The sequence below is a fragment of the Metarhizium acridum genome (genome assembly GCF_019434415.1).
Source record: "Metarhizium acridum strain ARSEF 324 chromosome Unknown scaffold_405, whole genome shotgun sequence".
In the NCBI taxonomy this organism is placed as follows: domain Eukaryota; kingdom Fungi; phylum Ascomycota; class Sordariomycetes; order Hypocreales; family Clavicipitaceae; genus Metarhizium; species Metarhizium acridum.
This window is the reverse complement of record NW_027094034.1, coordinates 232,922-248,092: the sequence shown is the minus strand read 5'-3', so window position 1 is coordinate 248,092 and position 15,171 is coordinate 232,922. Positions and strand designations below refer to the sequence as shown.

Genomic DNA, 15,171 nt, shown 5'->3' with positions numbered 1-15,171 from the left:
GCAAGCTCAACTCTTCCAATGAGCAGCTTGCGACCATCAAATTCTCAGCAGTCCACATCTGCGGCTCCATCCAGCGCACAAGAGCCCAGCTCGAGGAAACCAATCAATTCTGAGGGAACAATCGCGTCAATGTCAGTTAGTTCGGCAACGTCGGTAAGGTCGTTGACGTCAGGGAACTCTTCGAAAACACTCAGCTTGTCGACGTCGGTGAGCTCGTCGGTTGTAATCAGATCCTCAACATCGGTTATATCGTCAATACCAGTTAGCTCATTGATGCCAGTGAGCTCGGTGAAATCACTAAGCTCGTCCCCTGTGAGCTCATCGATGCTAGCTAGGTCCTCAATACCACCAGTTATCTCTCCAACAGCAGTGAGCTCGTCGATGGCTAGCAACTCGTCGACACTAGTGAGCTCATCCTTGCTGCCTAGCTCCTCAACACCAGTGAGCCTATTGACGTCAGGTAGCTCGTCAGAACCACTGAGCTCATCATTGCCAGTTAGCTCGGCAAATACTCCGAGCTTGTCGACGCCTATGAGCTTATCAATGCTAGTTAACTCATCAGTGTCATTGAGCTCGCAAAAAACACCAAGCTCGTCGATGCCGTTGAGCTCATCGACGTTGATCAGCTCATCAATACCGGTCATCTCGTCAACGTCAATTGGCTCATCGATATCAGTAAGCTCGGAAAAACCATTGAGCTCGTCGTCGCTTGCTAGCGTAGAGGAACCAATAACTTCCAGCAGAGGAAGCTTACCGATGCTAATTAACTCGTCGGTGCCAGTGAGCTCGTCGATACCTATGATGTCGTCAACGCTACTTGGCTCCTCAATGTCAGTTATCTCATCGTTGTCAGCTAGTTCGTCGATACCCGTTCGGGGTTCTCAGCAGGCAAGCTCCCGGGCTCCATCAACTTCGCAAAGTACTGGCTCTAGCAGAGCAAGCATGTCGATGGTAGTCAGCTCGCCGATGCCCGTTAGCTCATCCATGCCAGCTAGTTCCAAGGAACAATCAACTTCGAGCAAAGTAAGCTTGTCGATGCCACTCAACTCGTCGCTGTCGATGAGTTCGCCAACGCTACTTAGCTCCTCAACGCTAGTTAGCATATCGGAGTCAATTACCTCGTTAGTACCTGCTCTGGATTCTCAAAAGCCGAGCTCCGTTGCGCCATCAAGTTCGCAGCATACCGGTTCCAGCAGGGCAAGCTCATCGATGCTAGTCAATTCGTCAATGACACTTAGCTTAACAAAGCCAACGAGTTTCATCAAGGCAAGCTTATCAATGCCACTTAACTCGTCCGCGGTGGTTGGCTCATCGATGCGGGCTAGCTCATCAATGCCAGTTAGCTTAACACAGCCAATTAGTTCAAGCAAAGAAAGCTCGTTAATACAAGTGAGCTCATCGATATTAGCTCAGAGTTCCCCACAACCAAGCTCTGCGACTCCGTCAAGTCTGCCAAGCCCGTCAAGTCGGGCAAGGTCAACGGCACCAGCTAGCACAGGGAATTCGAGGAAAACAAGCTCATTAACGGTGATTAGCTCGTCGATGCCGGTGCGCCCGTCGATATCAGCTAAGAGTTCTCAACAACCAAGCTCCGTGGACCTATCAAGGTCTCAGCCCACCGGCTCTAGCAGGCCCAAGTCAATGACGCTACTCGGCTCAACGAAACAAACTACTTCGACAATAGTAAGCTCACCAATGCCAACGAGCTCGACGAAACCAATTCAATCAAGCAAAACAAACTCATCAATGTTAACAAGCTCGTTGATGCTGTTGAGCTCATTAATGCCAGCGAGCTCATTGAAGTTGGCGAGCTCGACAAGGCCAGTTAGCTCAACGACACCAGTGAGCTCGTCGATATTAGCTCAGAGTTCTCAACAACCAAGCTCAGAAAGTCCAAGCTTGCACAGCCCTATTTCCATCGGATCAGGCTCATCTCTGTCTGCAAGCAGTTCACTTTCATCAAGCCCTCAGCAGCAGAGCTCGACAGCTTCATGGAGCTCACAGGAACCAAGCTCTAGAATGAAGAGTTCTTCTATGCCTTTGAGCGGCTCTTCATCATCCAGTGCGCATTTTTTTGGTTCATCAAAGACACCAGCAAGCTCACAAAAACCGAGCTCTTCTTCAAGTTCACAAACTCCAAGCTCCTCGATGCCCGTTAGTTCACGTATAACAAGCTCATCTCCCCCCAAAAGCGGTTCGCAGTCATTAAGTGCAATGTCTTCTACCTTCTCGCTACCCCCTTCTAGCTCGCGAAAACCAGGTTCATCAATGTCAGAAAGCTCATCGATTGCGGCTGGTTCTAGTAAAGCAAGCTCATTTGTGCCTGCAATAAGCTCACAGCGATCAAGTCTGATGATGCCTTCCAGCTCGTCGGTGGCATCAAAGAGCTCACAATCGTCAAATATCTCAGCACCTCTCGCGAGCTCGCAGAAGCCGAGCTCACGCAAAGCCAGCTCATATAATGCTAAAAGCACTACAAGATTATCAAGTACGATGGACTCGAGCTCGGGCTCATCTACCCCGTCAAAGAGCTCGGCAACGATACGCCTCTCAGCGTCTCCTTCACGCTCGCAAAAGCCCAGCACATTGGTTTCAATTAGTCCCAGTGAAGCAAGCTCATCGGCGCCGGCGATTAGGTCATCTACGTCTTCCAGCAGCTCACGGCCATCAAGTATGATACCTTCAAGTTCACATACCCCGAGCTCCTGGGTGTCTATCTCAAGCAGGAAGGAGTCTAGCTCATCGACGCTGGCCAGCTCATCAATGCCAGCCAGCTCATCCATTGCAATTAGCTCCAGGAAGGAAGACTCAAACATGTCAACAAGTAGCTTATCCGTGTCTGTGGATAGCTGGCAGCCATCAAGCATCGTGGATTCCGGTTCTTCTATGTCGCTCACGAGTTCGCAAAATCCACGCTCTTCAGCGTCTTCTCCAAGTGTGCAGAAGCCTGGCTCATCAATCTCAGTCAGCTCTAGTAGCCCACGCCTGTCTACGTCTGAAAGTAGCTTATCCATGCCTACAAATAATCCGCGGTCATCAAGAAGAATGTCTTCAAGTTCGTCATTGCCACAGAGATCACGATATCCAAGCTCCACAGTTTCTTTGCCGAGCTCGCATCAGCCCAGCTCAAGCAAGACAAGCACGCATGCTTCTGCAAGCAGCTCACAGCTACCAAAGGACAAGGCATCAAGCGCCAAAGTATCAGCCTCATCAACTGCTGTAAGCAGCTCCAAGCTGACGCGCACTAAAAGCTCACCTACTCCTGCGATTACCAAGGCATCAGGTTCGAGAAATACAAGCTCTGCGTCGGCTGCAAGCACCTCGCAGCTATTAAGAACCAAGGCACCAAGCTTGTCTACTATCATAATCACCAGGATATCAAGCAAGATGACATCGAGCGCCAAGGTAGCAACTGCATTAACCGCCGCAAGCAGTTCACAGTTATTAAGCTCAACAAGGACAAGCTTGTCTACTGTTACAAGTAGTCCGAAGCCGTCAAGAACTACGTTGTCGAGCAATAAAGCCTCAAGCCTATCAACTGCTATAAGCAGCCTGGAGCTGTCGAGGACTAAGGTACCAAGCACTAAAGCGCTAAGCATCAAAACATCAAACACCAAGATATCAAGCTCATCAACCACTGTAAGCGGCTCAAAGCTATCAGGCACTGAAAGCTCATTTGCTACTACAAGTACCACGGTATTTATCTCTGAAGAGGGAAGCACGTCTACGGCTGTAGGAAGCCTACAATTATCAGGCAAGAAGACGTCAAGCACCAGCGCATCAAGCGTATCAATTGCCACAAGCAGCTCACAGCCATCACGCGCTACAAGCTCGTCTACTGCCACGAGTACCGAGGCATCAAGCTCAGGAAAGGACAGCACGTCTACAAGCTCACCCACTGCCGCAAGCACCCCAAAGCTACCACCGACTAAAAGCTTATCTACTGCTACAAGTACCAAGGGATCAAGCTCAAAAAATGACAGCACGTCTTTTGCTATAAGCAGCTCACAGCCGCCAAGCTCAAAGGTGTCGGGCGGCAAGGCACTAAGCAGCAAGGCATCAGGTCCTCAGGTGTCAAGCTCACTGAGCGCTACGAGTAACTCACAGTCAACAAGCTCGAGGATGACGAGCTTTTCTACTGCTGGAGGCAGCTCACTGCCATCAAGCACCAAAACATTAAGTGATAAGGCATCAAGCTCAAGAAAGACAAGTGGATTTCGCTCATCAAGTAGCTCGCGGGTGTCAAATACCGAGGCATCCAGCAGCAAGGCGCCGAGTACCAAGATCCCAAGCTCAATGAAGGCAAGCTTGACTACAGCTATAAGCAGTTCACAGCCATCAAGTACGAAAGTATTTAGTACGAAGATATCAAGCACCAACACGCAGAGCATCAAGATATCTAGCACTATGGTACCAAGTACCAAGGTATCCAGCGCTGAAGGAACCAGAACCAAGACCTCAAGTGTTAGAAAAACAAGCTCATCTATTACGACAATCAGCTCGTCGCCATCGGATACCAAAATGCCAAGCATCAAGGTCTCGAGCACTAAAGCATCAAGTACTAAGGTACTAGTTGCTACGGTATCGAGTACCAAGTCGTCAACGACTAAGGCATCAAGCACCAAGATATCAAGAAACAGGGTGCCAAACAGCAAGTTATCAAGCTCATCCAGTATTACAAGCTCCAAAATGTCGAGTACCGCGGTATCTACTACTAAGACGTCAAGTACCAAGGTAACAAGTACCAAAACATTGACCAAGACACCATCAACGAAGACATCGAGCACCAAGATACCAGGCAGCAAGGTATCAAGCTCATTGACTATTACGAGCACCAAGATATCCAGCACCAAGACATCGACTACCGGGGCATCGAGTACCAAGGTACCTAGCACTAAGACGTCAAGTACTAGGATATTGAGTACCAAAACCTCAACTATCAAAACCTCAACCACCAAGGTATCGAGTACTAAGGCAATTAGCACTAAGACGTCAAGTACAAACATTTTAAGTACCAAAGCATCCTCCACCAAGATACCAGCTACGAAGGCATCAAGCGTCAAGATATCAAGCTCCAAGATATTGACTCCTAAAGAGTCAACCGCCAAAGAATTACCCACCAAGACATCTAGCACCATGTCATTTACTAGCAAGACATCAAGTAGTAGGGCGTCTACCATCAAGATGTCAAGCACCAAGACATCAGGCACGAAGATATCAAGTACTAAAGCATCGACTACCAAGACACCAGCTACAAAGGCGTCAAGCCGCAAGAAATCGACTCCCAAAGCATCAACCGCCTTGGAATCGACTACCAAGGGATCCAGCACCACAACTTCAAGCGCGAAGGTGTCAAGCACGAAAGTATCGAGTCCTAAAACATCGACTACCAAGAGACGAGGTACGAAGGCAACAAGATCCAAGGCACCAAGCTCCAAGACATCGACTACCAAGACATCAGCTATCAAGACATCCAGCGCCAAGGCATCCAGCACCGGGTCGCCGGGAGTCGCGACATCGAGCACCAAGATATCAACAACCAAGACTTCAAGCACCAAATCAGCAACTACCAAGACATCGACTGCTCAGATATCGAGCACCAAAGTATCCAGCGCCAAGACATCGAGCACAAAGGCACCAAGAGCCAAGTCATCAACCACCAAGATAGCAAGAACTAAATCAGCAGCAGCTACAACATCCACTACCAAGACAACAAGCGGCAAGGTATCCAGAACCAAGACATTGTCTACCAAGACATCAAGCAGCAAAGCGTCCACCACCAAGATGTCGAGCAGCAGAGTATCTAGCGCCAAGAGCTCAATCACCAAGTCAGCAGCGCCGAGCTCATCCAGCCGACCAAGTTCAAGCACGATGTATTCTACCAAGTCCAAGACGAGCTCTAAAAAATTAAAAGCCAAGTCGTCATCAAGCAGCAAGGCATCAAGCCCATCTACTATCATCACAAGCACCAAAGCATCAAGCTCAAGAAGGACAAGCTCAACGGCTACAAGCACGCTGGCGCCAAGCGCGAGGAAAACAAGCCTCTCTACTCCGATCAGCACCAAAGCACCAAGCTTGACGAAGACAAGCTCAACTACAATTACAAGCACCAAAGCACCAAGCTCGTCTACTGCCACGAGCAGTTCACGGACACCAAGAAGCAAAAGACCAAGAACGAGGAAGAAGCCAAGAACAAGGCGACCAAAAACAAGGGCATCAAGAACCAAGGCAGCGAATGCACGAAAGACGAGCTCGTCTACTACTTCCACCACGAGCAGCTCACAGCCGCCAAGCACAAAGGCATCAAGCACGCCAGCGCCAAGTCCACCCAGCAAGTCACACCCGGCCAAGGAGTCGTCGAGCACAACATCAACGACAAGCCCCGCCGTGGACAGATACCCCAAGGCCTGCCCGACGCCCACGTGCCAAACCGGCATCGAAAGCGCGATGTACTACAACCCGTTCCAGAACGACCCCAGCAGAGACTACCGGAGCTTCCAGCCGTCCTACTTCCAGCGCAGACGTCCGATGGAAACACGCGTCGTGGACAGCATCTACATCCGCGACGACGGCACGAACCTGACGCTGGCCAACGCGGCGATCGAGTACCGCGCGTTCCTGTACGCCTGCCAGGACGGCTGGTACACGTTCCACTCGTACCGGTCGGATGACATTACGCTCATGTGGTTCGGCCCCAAGGCGTACCGGGGGTGGACGCGCCAAAACGCCGACATTAGTCAGTTCTACTTTGGCGACAACGAGCCCAAGAGGGTCAGCCGGATGCTCAAGGCCGGCACGCACTATCCCATCCGCGTCATGTGGGGAAACCTCGGCAGCGTGGCAGAGTTGTCGCTGCGCATCCAGGGCCCAGACGGACGGGAGCTGTTTGGGAACTACTTGACGACGGAGGCGTGTGATGGCTCGTACCCCAAGTTTGCGCCTTTTGGTCGGGAGCAATAGATTTGTGATTTTTCCTTGTTTTTTTTTGGGGGACATGAGGAATGGATCAGGGATATGGCATTCGATTCCAAGTACATATGGCAGTGAGTGGCGTTTTCATTATGGACCGGACATGTATCATGTGTAATGTGTAATGGATGGGTGCTGGCGAGGATACCTGGCGGCAGATTTATTTTCATTGTGTTTATTCACGTACGTACTTGATCATTTTTACATTATCGGCAACTATAGTCATTGGTCTATTTACTCTTTTGTGTATCTGAACATGTTCGGCAACTGGTGTCATTGGGCGTCGCGCGGCCATTCTCAACTGATGGATTGATAGCGGACTTGGGTCTGGCGCTTGACATGTGCCAGGCGCCCGGTCCCAGGCGGCAGGCAGGTCAACTGGTGGGTGATTGGCGCGGCCTGCAGCGGCGCCAGCACTGTGGCGCACCAGCTTCAGCGGCGTGGAGCGCCTGCGGCCGCCCGTCGTCCACTACCCTCGCCCGCCAGTGAGTCTGGTACTATAAACATGTCGATCAATCTCCAGGTACGCCAGCAGGACACTTTATCGCATGATAGCCGCAGAGACTCTCCACGTGCTTGACAACCCGCCCTCCACGACACTGAATGATTGGCCCGCGGCGCTGGCACGGCCGGTGCCGATCAGACCCTCGGGTTGCCTACCTCGGCAGGACGAGCGCTCCGCCGCCGCCGAAGGTCCCCCGGCCAGCCAATCCCGCGCCGGCCACGAGCTGCCCCTCCGCCACAACCAGGGATCCCGCGCCGATGGTGCGGCAGCACGACGCCAATCACCACCGGCCGCCCGGCTTCTCGATTCCTGCTGTTTTTAAATGGCGCAAAAACGCGCATGCTCCCAGCGTCATGTGCGCAACGCATCTTCACCTGCAGCAGCCCTTTCATTACCAGGGACACCAGACGTTGCCCAGTCTGACCAAAAGCACGCCCTGCTCCCGTTCGGGCGGTCGGAAGACGACGGGAGGAACATGGGAGCGACGGCCACAAGTGGGTCCGATTACGGCCCCGTGGAGAATCGGCCTGCTGCTCGCTCCACCACGGAACCGGGTGGTGGAAGCAAATGCGTATAAATACGGCCTGGAAACGTTCTTTTTAAAAAGAAAAAGCTCTTTCTACTCGTCTAGTCCAGTTTCTTGTACCTACCCGGATATACGTGACCGCCCGGACTGCCCGGACCCCCTGTTCCAAACTCAACTATTAGCCGACTTGTTGCCCTGAAAAATACAAAACTTGCTTGTCTGCCACCTTTTTTGTTCTTCAAAGCCAGGTACAACTCCATCCGTGACACAGCCCGCTCGCCATGGGATCAACCGCCACGACGGCCAACATGGAGCACGAGACACTGGCGCGCGTGTACGCCTCGTCCGACGTGGCCGCCACGCGGGCGCTCTACGACGAATGGGCCTCGACGTACGACCGGGAAATGGCCGACGCGTCGCAAAACTACGTGGGCCCCGCGCTCGCCAGCGCGTGCGTGCTCAGGATGGTCGGGCCGGACGACCTGGCGCGCGCGGCGGTGCTCGACGCCGGGTGCGGAACGGGCCTCGTCGGCCTTCACCTCGCCCGCGCCGGCGCCCGCACCATTGACGGCATCGACCTCAGCCCGGGCATGCTCGGCGTCGCGCGCAGGACGGGCGCCTACCGCGCCCTCGACGCCGTCGACATGTCCGGGCCGCTGCCGCAGCGCGACGCCTCGTACGCCGTCGCCGTCTGCATCGGCACCTTTACCCAGGGCCACGTCGGGCCCGACGCCATGGCCGAGCTGGTCCGCGTCGTCCGGCCCGCCGGCTTTGTCGTCGCCACCGTCCTCGCCTCCATCTGGGAGACGGGCGGCTACGCGGCCAGGGTGGCTGCTCTCGTTGCCGAGTCCAGGGCTAAGCTGGTCAGCGCCGACCTGACCGACTACCGCCAGGGCGCGGGCGTGCAGGCCCGCATGGTTATTCTTCAAGTGCTATAGTGCCCGTGTGTTGCGTGTGTGTTGCGTGTGTGTTGCGTGTGATATTTTCTATTTTTTTTTTGGTGCCATGGCCCGGAAGCAATGCCGAGACCGTTGCTAGAAAAGAGAACAAAAAACAGAGGCTGCGTGTGAATGAAGCGATCCAGTGTCCCCGGCCAATTTTGGAGTTTGGATGGGCGGCCGCCCCAAGTGAAATGGATGAGGAGTCAATCGTCATGGACGTCAGCTACAGTCTTTACCTACACTTTTATTCATGTTGCACAGCCCGGAGTCCGGATTGAGACCTGTGATTGCCGTAGATGGCCGTCGTAGACTTGGTCGTCGCAAGGAGTCGACAGGGCGTTTCTCCACGACGTGCCCTTCTTGTCGCCAGGGGTTTATCACCTTGTTCGAACTGGGTAAACTGCGTATATTGGAGTCCTCAGCCAGACGATAATAAAGACCACTGTTCTGAACTTGTGACGACAAGGCATGATACATGTCCATCGGATTGCGGTCCTCCATTTTCGGCAGTTGAACAAGCACAACATTTTCGTCACAGGCTTCGATCCGTCAATTAAAGTGGACCGTGCCTCACCCTCCGATCTGATACGTCACCGTCGCCCGACTTGTAGGAATGGGCCAGAGCAGCAATTTGTCATCAGAATTGGGAAGCCGACAAGTCTGACCGGCACCGTGTCTCGTCAACAGCTGATCCGGGTCCCCGATGCCCTTGGTCGGATCTGTTTTTATGATTCATTTGATGAAAGCGTAGACAGCCCCATATTGCCCTCTCGCAAACCACCATGACAGCGCGTGTAGACAGTCACGCGCTGGGCCGACCGGGTCGCCGCAAAGGTCAGCATCAAGCTACACGCCCGCTCCCGGCGACACGGCAGCTGACTCTGGCACAGCATGCGATCTGTGTTTTACTAAAAAGATCAAATGCGACATGCTGCAGCCCACCTGCTCGAATTGCATCTTATACAAAGCCGAGTGCACCACCGGCAAGGGGAGGCGCAAGCCGAACCCGCCGGCAAAGGTGCGCGCAGCCGCCCTCCAACATCGTCAACAGGAGCTGCGATATACGACGTGAGTCGGATTCCCAAAGACTTGACATTTTCCAACGCAGCTGACGTCTGTTGCCGTAGAGCAAACACGGACAGGACAGACGACCGCCTGGCCAGGATAGAGAAACAGCTGGAGCAGCTCATTGCCATGCAGGCTTCCAGACCGCCAGATACAACCGGTTCGTGGTCATCGTCCCAGTACGAGCAGGGCGGCGACAGTGCCATCACGCTGTCCGATGCCGATTTTGACGTCGCATTCCCGTTCCGTGACCCCATGTTCGACTCGACGTCGACAAAGTTCCCCTGGGCCGTGGACCTCGCGCCCAAGGACGAGCTGCCGCTCCCGCCCCAGCCCGACATCATGCCCATTGTCAACCACTACTTTGACACCTTTGCGCCCATCATGCCCCTGTTCGACCAGGAGTCCTTCATGTCCATGCTCAACCAGTCGTACGTGGACCCGTCGACGCGCAACAAGGCCTCCTGGGCTGCCATCCAAGTCGTGCTGGCCATTGCCCTGCGCACGCCCGTTCCCGAGTTGTTGAACGGCAGCGGAGGCTCGGACCGGCACCACCGGGCAAACTTCTTCCTCAAGAACGCCCAGTCCGTCGTGTCCGACCTGGTGACTAGAGACAAGGACCTGCTGGGTCTACAGGTCCTGCTCGGCATCGTCATGTTGTTCCAGAACAGCAGCGACACGGGCCCGGCGAGCGTCGTCATCGGCACAGCCATACGACTGGCTCACAGAATGCGCCTGCACTCTAGAGAACATGCCAAACTCTACTCCCCCGACGAGAACCTGCAGCGGCAACGCCTGTTCTGGATTGCCTACGTGCTGGACAAGGTAACCCGCCCCCCCTTCTTCTCCTCTTGCGCAGCAAATAAACAGGGCCTAACACGTACAAGGACATCTCTCTTCGCATTCAAGTCCCATCCGTCCAGCTGGATAGCGACATCGACATCGATGTGCCGCCCGCCAAATCCACCGACGACATCGGCGTCTTCTGGACAAAGGACCGCCAGACCTACTTCAACTACCACAGGTCCATGGTCCACCTCGCCCAGATCCAGGGGCGCGTATATGACTGGCTTCACTCAAACAGCTCTGCCAAGATGTCCCGCCAGGCGCGGCAGCAACGCGTGCAGCAGCTAGACCGCATGATCACCCACTGGTACAGTACGATACCGGCTGCCTTCAACATCGACAATTTAGACGCGTCTATCGGTGAGTATGCAGTGATACACATGACCAAGATGTATCATGTATACCTGCTCGTCCTCGTCATGACGTACGGCATCTACAGCCAGGACTCAAATTGGGTCCAGGCAATTCGGTCCGGGGACCGCAACGCGATTCGAAACCTGGCGTTGGGTACAGAGCGCCACGATTCCGACGCCGCGTCACAAAAGCAAGTCAGGTTGCTACCGGGGAGCTGGCACAAAGTCGTGCAAGTGAGCCGAGGCTGTTTGCGACTCTTCGACCAGTGCATACCGACAGAGTGTCTCATCTGGTATGCCCGCCACCCATTTTTCCTGGTCACCAGCGAGAAGCGGCCAAATCATACTAACTTTGAGCTCTAGGCAATGCTCCTGTCCTCACTTCTCGGGAATGATGGTCCTCCTGGCGAACCTCTTCATTGAACCCACACACCCGGATGCCCTGTCAGACGGAATCTTGTCTGCGCGCGCAATTCAGCTCTTTGATACGGTACTTGAACTCATCCCTGATCCAGAACACTACACCGAGATCCGCGTCATCATTGAAGAACTGTATAATAGAGTTGTCCTCGTCATCAACGAGGCCAAATCTCAGGGTGGTGACAACCCAGGCGACGCTTTGGAGGCAAACTTGATGAGTTACGGAACAGTTGATGGGGATCCATGGAGCTGGGCAGCTGCTCTTCCGGGAAGGATGGAACTTTTTTCCGATACGAGGGATGGAGATGGAGACAGTCTTGGGGTCCTGCCGTTATGTAGATGAGGCCCAGTTCTGACGATTCATGTAAATAACTTTATCGGTTGCTTCGAGACGGGATTGGTGATTCCAAAGAGATTCCGAATGCTTCAATTTAAGTATGCCATCGCCTGACCACAGTTTATGATCCACCAACCAAGTTTTTTTTTTTTTTTTTGCCAACAGTGCAATGTGCCCGCGTTGATAGACTTTCAGGAGGACAAAAAGTCATCATTCACCAAATCCTTGCACCTCCCGGGCACCCCAATAACGGGTCCATCAAAAAAGTCATCGGGGAGTCTGAAAGACGGGTCATAGTCTTTCATAGCGGTCAACGTCGTCCGCACGACATCGAACCCAAAACTATACGCCATGGTTTCTCCATGGCCTCCTACCAAGAGTTCACCATTAGCTGGACTTGCTATGAACAGCCATGCCATGACACTTACGGGGTATTTCGTCGTCGCTCATGTACTGGCGTAGTTCGTCTCGCACCAGGCCTGCCTGATCCGCGCCAACGTTGCTGAGAATTTGAATGACGCTTGTTCTTCTATGTCGAGTCGTATAATAAATCTCCAAACGCCTTTCTATTTCGGCCGGCGTCTTGGCACCACAAAGAATGATGCCAAGAGCAAGGCCATCCTCAAGCCCTTGGGCGCCGCCTTGACCCTGATCTGGTATGGTCAGCATACATTGGGGCGGCGGACCCCATTACACCGGCATTTAACTTACGAGGCAGCATTGGATGTGCAGAATCGCCAGCCAGTGTCAATCGACCCTTGCTCCAGGTTGGTAAGGGATGTCGGTAGAGTAGTGGCCAACACTTGACATCCGTTGCTTTGCTGATGGGTGGTCAGCGCTGGTCCTCTGGCGGGCTTGGGGGAGCAGAGTTGTGCACCTGATGACCTTGAGAAGTCTCTCGTCAAAGTCGGAAAATGTATCCATGGCGCGACGTATATCAACAGTGGCATGCCAATCTAGATTCCGTCAATATGATTTCAATCACAAAAACAGGATTCCAGTGACACGGACTTTCTTTCTTGTCAGATTTGGTCTCGTGTTCATGAAAAATGCCTACGAAATTGAGAAGCGTATTACTTTCATCTTGTCAGTCTTGGTGCAACAGTAAATCTATGATGCGATGACTGACTTTCGACAAGGATATACTACGAGTCGGCGTAGTGAGTTGTCGTCTGCAAATAGTTGACTGTACCCATCACGGCCCTCGGTAAAGAATTTGGTTTCAGGATCTGCCTCCAACGTCTCTACAGGGATGAGGAAGCGATAGCAGTAATTTGCGTGCACGGGATCAACGGCTTCGACTTTACGGCCCAAGATGGCTTCGGGAGCGATGGAGTGGACACCGTCAGCCGCAATGACTAGATCGCCACATATTTCACGCCCAGTTGCGAGCGTGATGGATGGTTTCAAAGGATTCTAGCCGTGGCCACATTGTTAACCTTCAAGACCAAAAGCCGTTGCCAAAATACTCGTCCGTCATGAATAAAAAACATACCAATGCCATCACCAGCGAGTCTAGGTGAATCGTGGCCGGAGCACCAGGGCCATCAGATCTGGTGGCCATCCATTTCAAAGCATTGTGTAGGTCGACACGATGGGATAACCACAGGGGTAGGCCGCCTACAGAAGCAGCCGACTTCTCGTTGTACACGGCAGCTCTCGGCTGCAGAGTAAAAGGATCAACCAAGTCCGCATGCCGCGCCCTTACCCAGCGCCATCGAACAGGATCCAGCCCCCAGGCTGTCAGAAATCTGCTCGCATTGGGAGGTACGTGTATGGCAGCACCGATCTCGTTGTTCATCGACGACTTCTCGTATAAGTGGACGCAGTGGCCAGCCCGTCGAAGCGAAATGGCTGCCGATAGGCCCGCAATTCCGGCACCGACAATAATGACGTTGAGCATGGTAGCTAGGAGGTTGGGCAAATCCGTGTGATTTTCAACAATGAAGTCGGGCACTTGTGTGTTGTTTGGCTGGCTGTTAAGGGAAGGGCGATCTGATGCGTGTCGACGTCGCGGTCATGCTCCCTAAATGAACCACCCCACGAACGTAGCATGTTGCGGGAGCCAAGAAATCGAAGCAGGCAAGCGGGAGATTTAATAGACACGATGGGAGACATCAGCTGAAAGGGACTTTAAAACACCCATCGGGAAAGCTGACTAGGCTAGCAGTCAGCAGTTAGCAGCTACAAGAAAAGCGGATCTTGGCGGGAAGAGGTCAAAAAATGTATCAATGATTCGAGCCAGGAAACACAAAGCTGACAAGAGTTCGTTTGCAATACCACCACCCCAGCAGTTCTTCCTTCATTGGACACCCGGGGCGCCTAGGGGCATCATGATCCAACGATACGTCATGGCCGCAAGAGTGGAGCTGGAGCTGAATGGAGTATTTGCTATCGTTGGCCGTCGGATAGTGCAGATGCATGGGGCATCATCTTCCCTGTGGCCGCTGCCACTATACAGGTCAAGCCGGCTGAAAAAGAAGAGAAGCAGCGTGCGGCCGGCTCTGCAAGCCAGGTCGTGTGTGTAGCATCTGGTGGGCACGCGCATTCCGGTAGGTGGCGGATGGCGGAGAAGAGGATTCGAGGGGCACGATGCGGGGAGAGCGGGTTGGGGCGCCAGAGGCGAGGACGGGAAGGAGCTGTTCCTTCAATGTTTGCACATCCCCTAAAAGCAGCGAAGACTACAATTATGTAGCTGCGGGGATAAGCAACCAATTAAAAGCTTAATTTTACATGGTACCTTAATCCCCTAACATACTATATGATGATATAAGTACCCGTGATAATCTAGGTTATAAAACGCTGCATCATAAACGCTCCAATCTTCACTATTTTTGATGTCAATTGAAGTCACCAGCTGCTACCCGGGGCCCTGTGGATACTATGACCTAGTTGTAGTCTTCGCTGCTTTTAGGGGATACGAGGGTGGCGATACCGCGCTCAGGTTCCCAGACACGGCTGGTCACCTAAGCGGGTAGGCCTCATCTGTTGATGCAAGGTCTAGGACAAGTCAAGTAGATGCCAGTACTGGCGCATCTTTGGGCTCTACGGTCAATTGGTCTGTCGGAACAGTGCAAGGGCACACTTTCCCATTACAAAAAGAGGCTACGTGCACCCAAAAATCTACGAGCTTTGAATGAACACTGTCTGTTGGTTTACCTTGTCCCAGAGCGTTGATTAGTTCATCGTATTGCAGAGAGTATTTAGCC

General features: G+C 53.0%; 5 protein-coding genes across 8 annotated transcripts; 3 read left to right on the top strand and 2 right to left on the bottom strand.

Annotated features, from left to right (window-relative positions):
• Nucleotides 1–1,967: 1,967 nt before the first annotated feature.
• On the bottom strand, nucleotides 1,968–3,599 carry J3458_016866 (uncharacterized protein; the record flags this gene model as incomplete). The annotated part of the gene is made up of 2 exons (XM_066121037.1): nucleotides 1,968–3,100; nucleotides 3,257–3,599. 2 exons carry the CDS (start codon nucleotides 3,597–3,599, stop codon nucleotides 1,968–1,970), a joined length of 1,476 nt encoding a protein of 491 aa, XP_065973969.1.
• Nucleotides 3,600–4,521: 922 nt separating this feature from the next.
• On the top strand, nucleotides 4,522–7,199 carry J3458_016865 (uncharacterized protein; the record flags this gene model as incomplete). The annotated part of the gene is given in 6 exon segments (XM_066121036.1): nucleotides 4,522–4,566; nucleotides 4,641–4,704; nucleotides 4,762–4,884; nucleotides 5,096–5,828; nucleotides 5,915–6,449; nucleotides 6,469–7,199. The coding sequence occupies 6 exon segments, from the start codon at nucleotides 4,522–4,524 to the stop codon at nucleotides 6,958–6,960; spliced, it is 1,992 nt and encodes a 663-aa protein (XP_065973968.1). The 3' UTR covers nucleotides 6,961–7,199.
• Nucleotides 7,200–8,281: 1,082 nt separating this feature from the next.
• Nucleotides 8,282–8,938, top strand: J3458_016864 (uncharacterized protein; the record flags this gene model as incomplete). The annotated part of the gene is made up of 1 exon (XM_007815712.2): nucleotides 8,282–8,938. The coding sequence occupies one exon, from the start codon at nucleotides 8,282–8,284 to the stop codon at nucleotides 8,936–8,938; it is 657 nt and encodes a 218-aa protein (XP_007813903.2).
• On the top strand, nucleotides 8,920–12,077 carry J3458_016863 (uncharacterized protein). 3 transcript variants are annotated; one of them, XM_066121033.1, is made up of 5 exons: nucleotides 8,959–9,775; nucleotides 9,832–10,009; nucleotides 10,069–10,831; nucleotides 10,894–11,498; nucleotides 11,569–12,077. In XM_066121033.1, the coding sequence occupies exons 1-5, from the start codon at nucleotides 9,724–9,726 to the stop codon at nucleotides 11,966–11,968; spliced, it is 1,998 nt and encodes a 665-aa protein (XP_065973965.1). In that variant the 5' UTR covers nucleotides 8,959–9,723; the 3' UTR covers nucleotides 11,969–12,077. The 3 variants fall into 3 exon arrangements, with proteins under 3 accessions (XP_065973966.1, XP_065973965.1, XP_065973967.1); XM_066121034.1 differs by having other exon boundaries at nucleotides 8,920–10,009; XM_066121035.1 differs by having other exon boundaries at nucleotides 10,894–12,077.
• A 42-nt stretch (nucleotides 12,078–12,119) lies between these two features.
• Nucleotides 12,120–14,160, bottom strand: J3458_016862 (uncharacterized protein). 2 transcript variants are annotated; one of them, XM_066121031.1, is made up of 6 exons: nucleotides 13,458–14,160; nucleotides 13,092–13,378; nucleotides 12,974–13,038; nucleotides 12,840–12,918; nucleotides 12,391–12,783; nucleotides 12,120–12,332 (listed from the first exon to the last, which is right to left on the bottom strand). In XM_066121031.1, exons 1-5 carry the CDS (start codon nucleotides 13,863–13,865, stop codon nucleotides 12,585–12,587), a joined length of 1,038 nt encoding a protein of 345 aa, XP_065973963.1. In that variant the 5' UTR covers nucleotides 13,866–14,160; the 3' UTR covers nucleotides 12,120–12,332; nucleotides 12,391–12,584. The 2 variants fall into 2 exon arrangements, with proteins under 2 accessions (XP_065973963.1, XP_065973964.1); XM_066121032.1 differs by having other exon boundaries at nucleotides 12,840–13,038.
• Nucleotides 14,161–15,171: the final 1,011 nt, after the last annotated feature.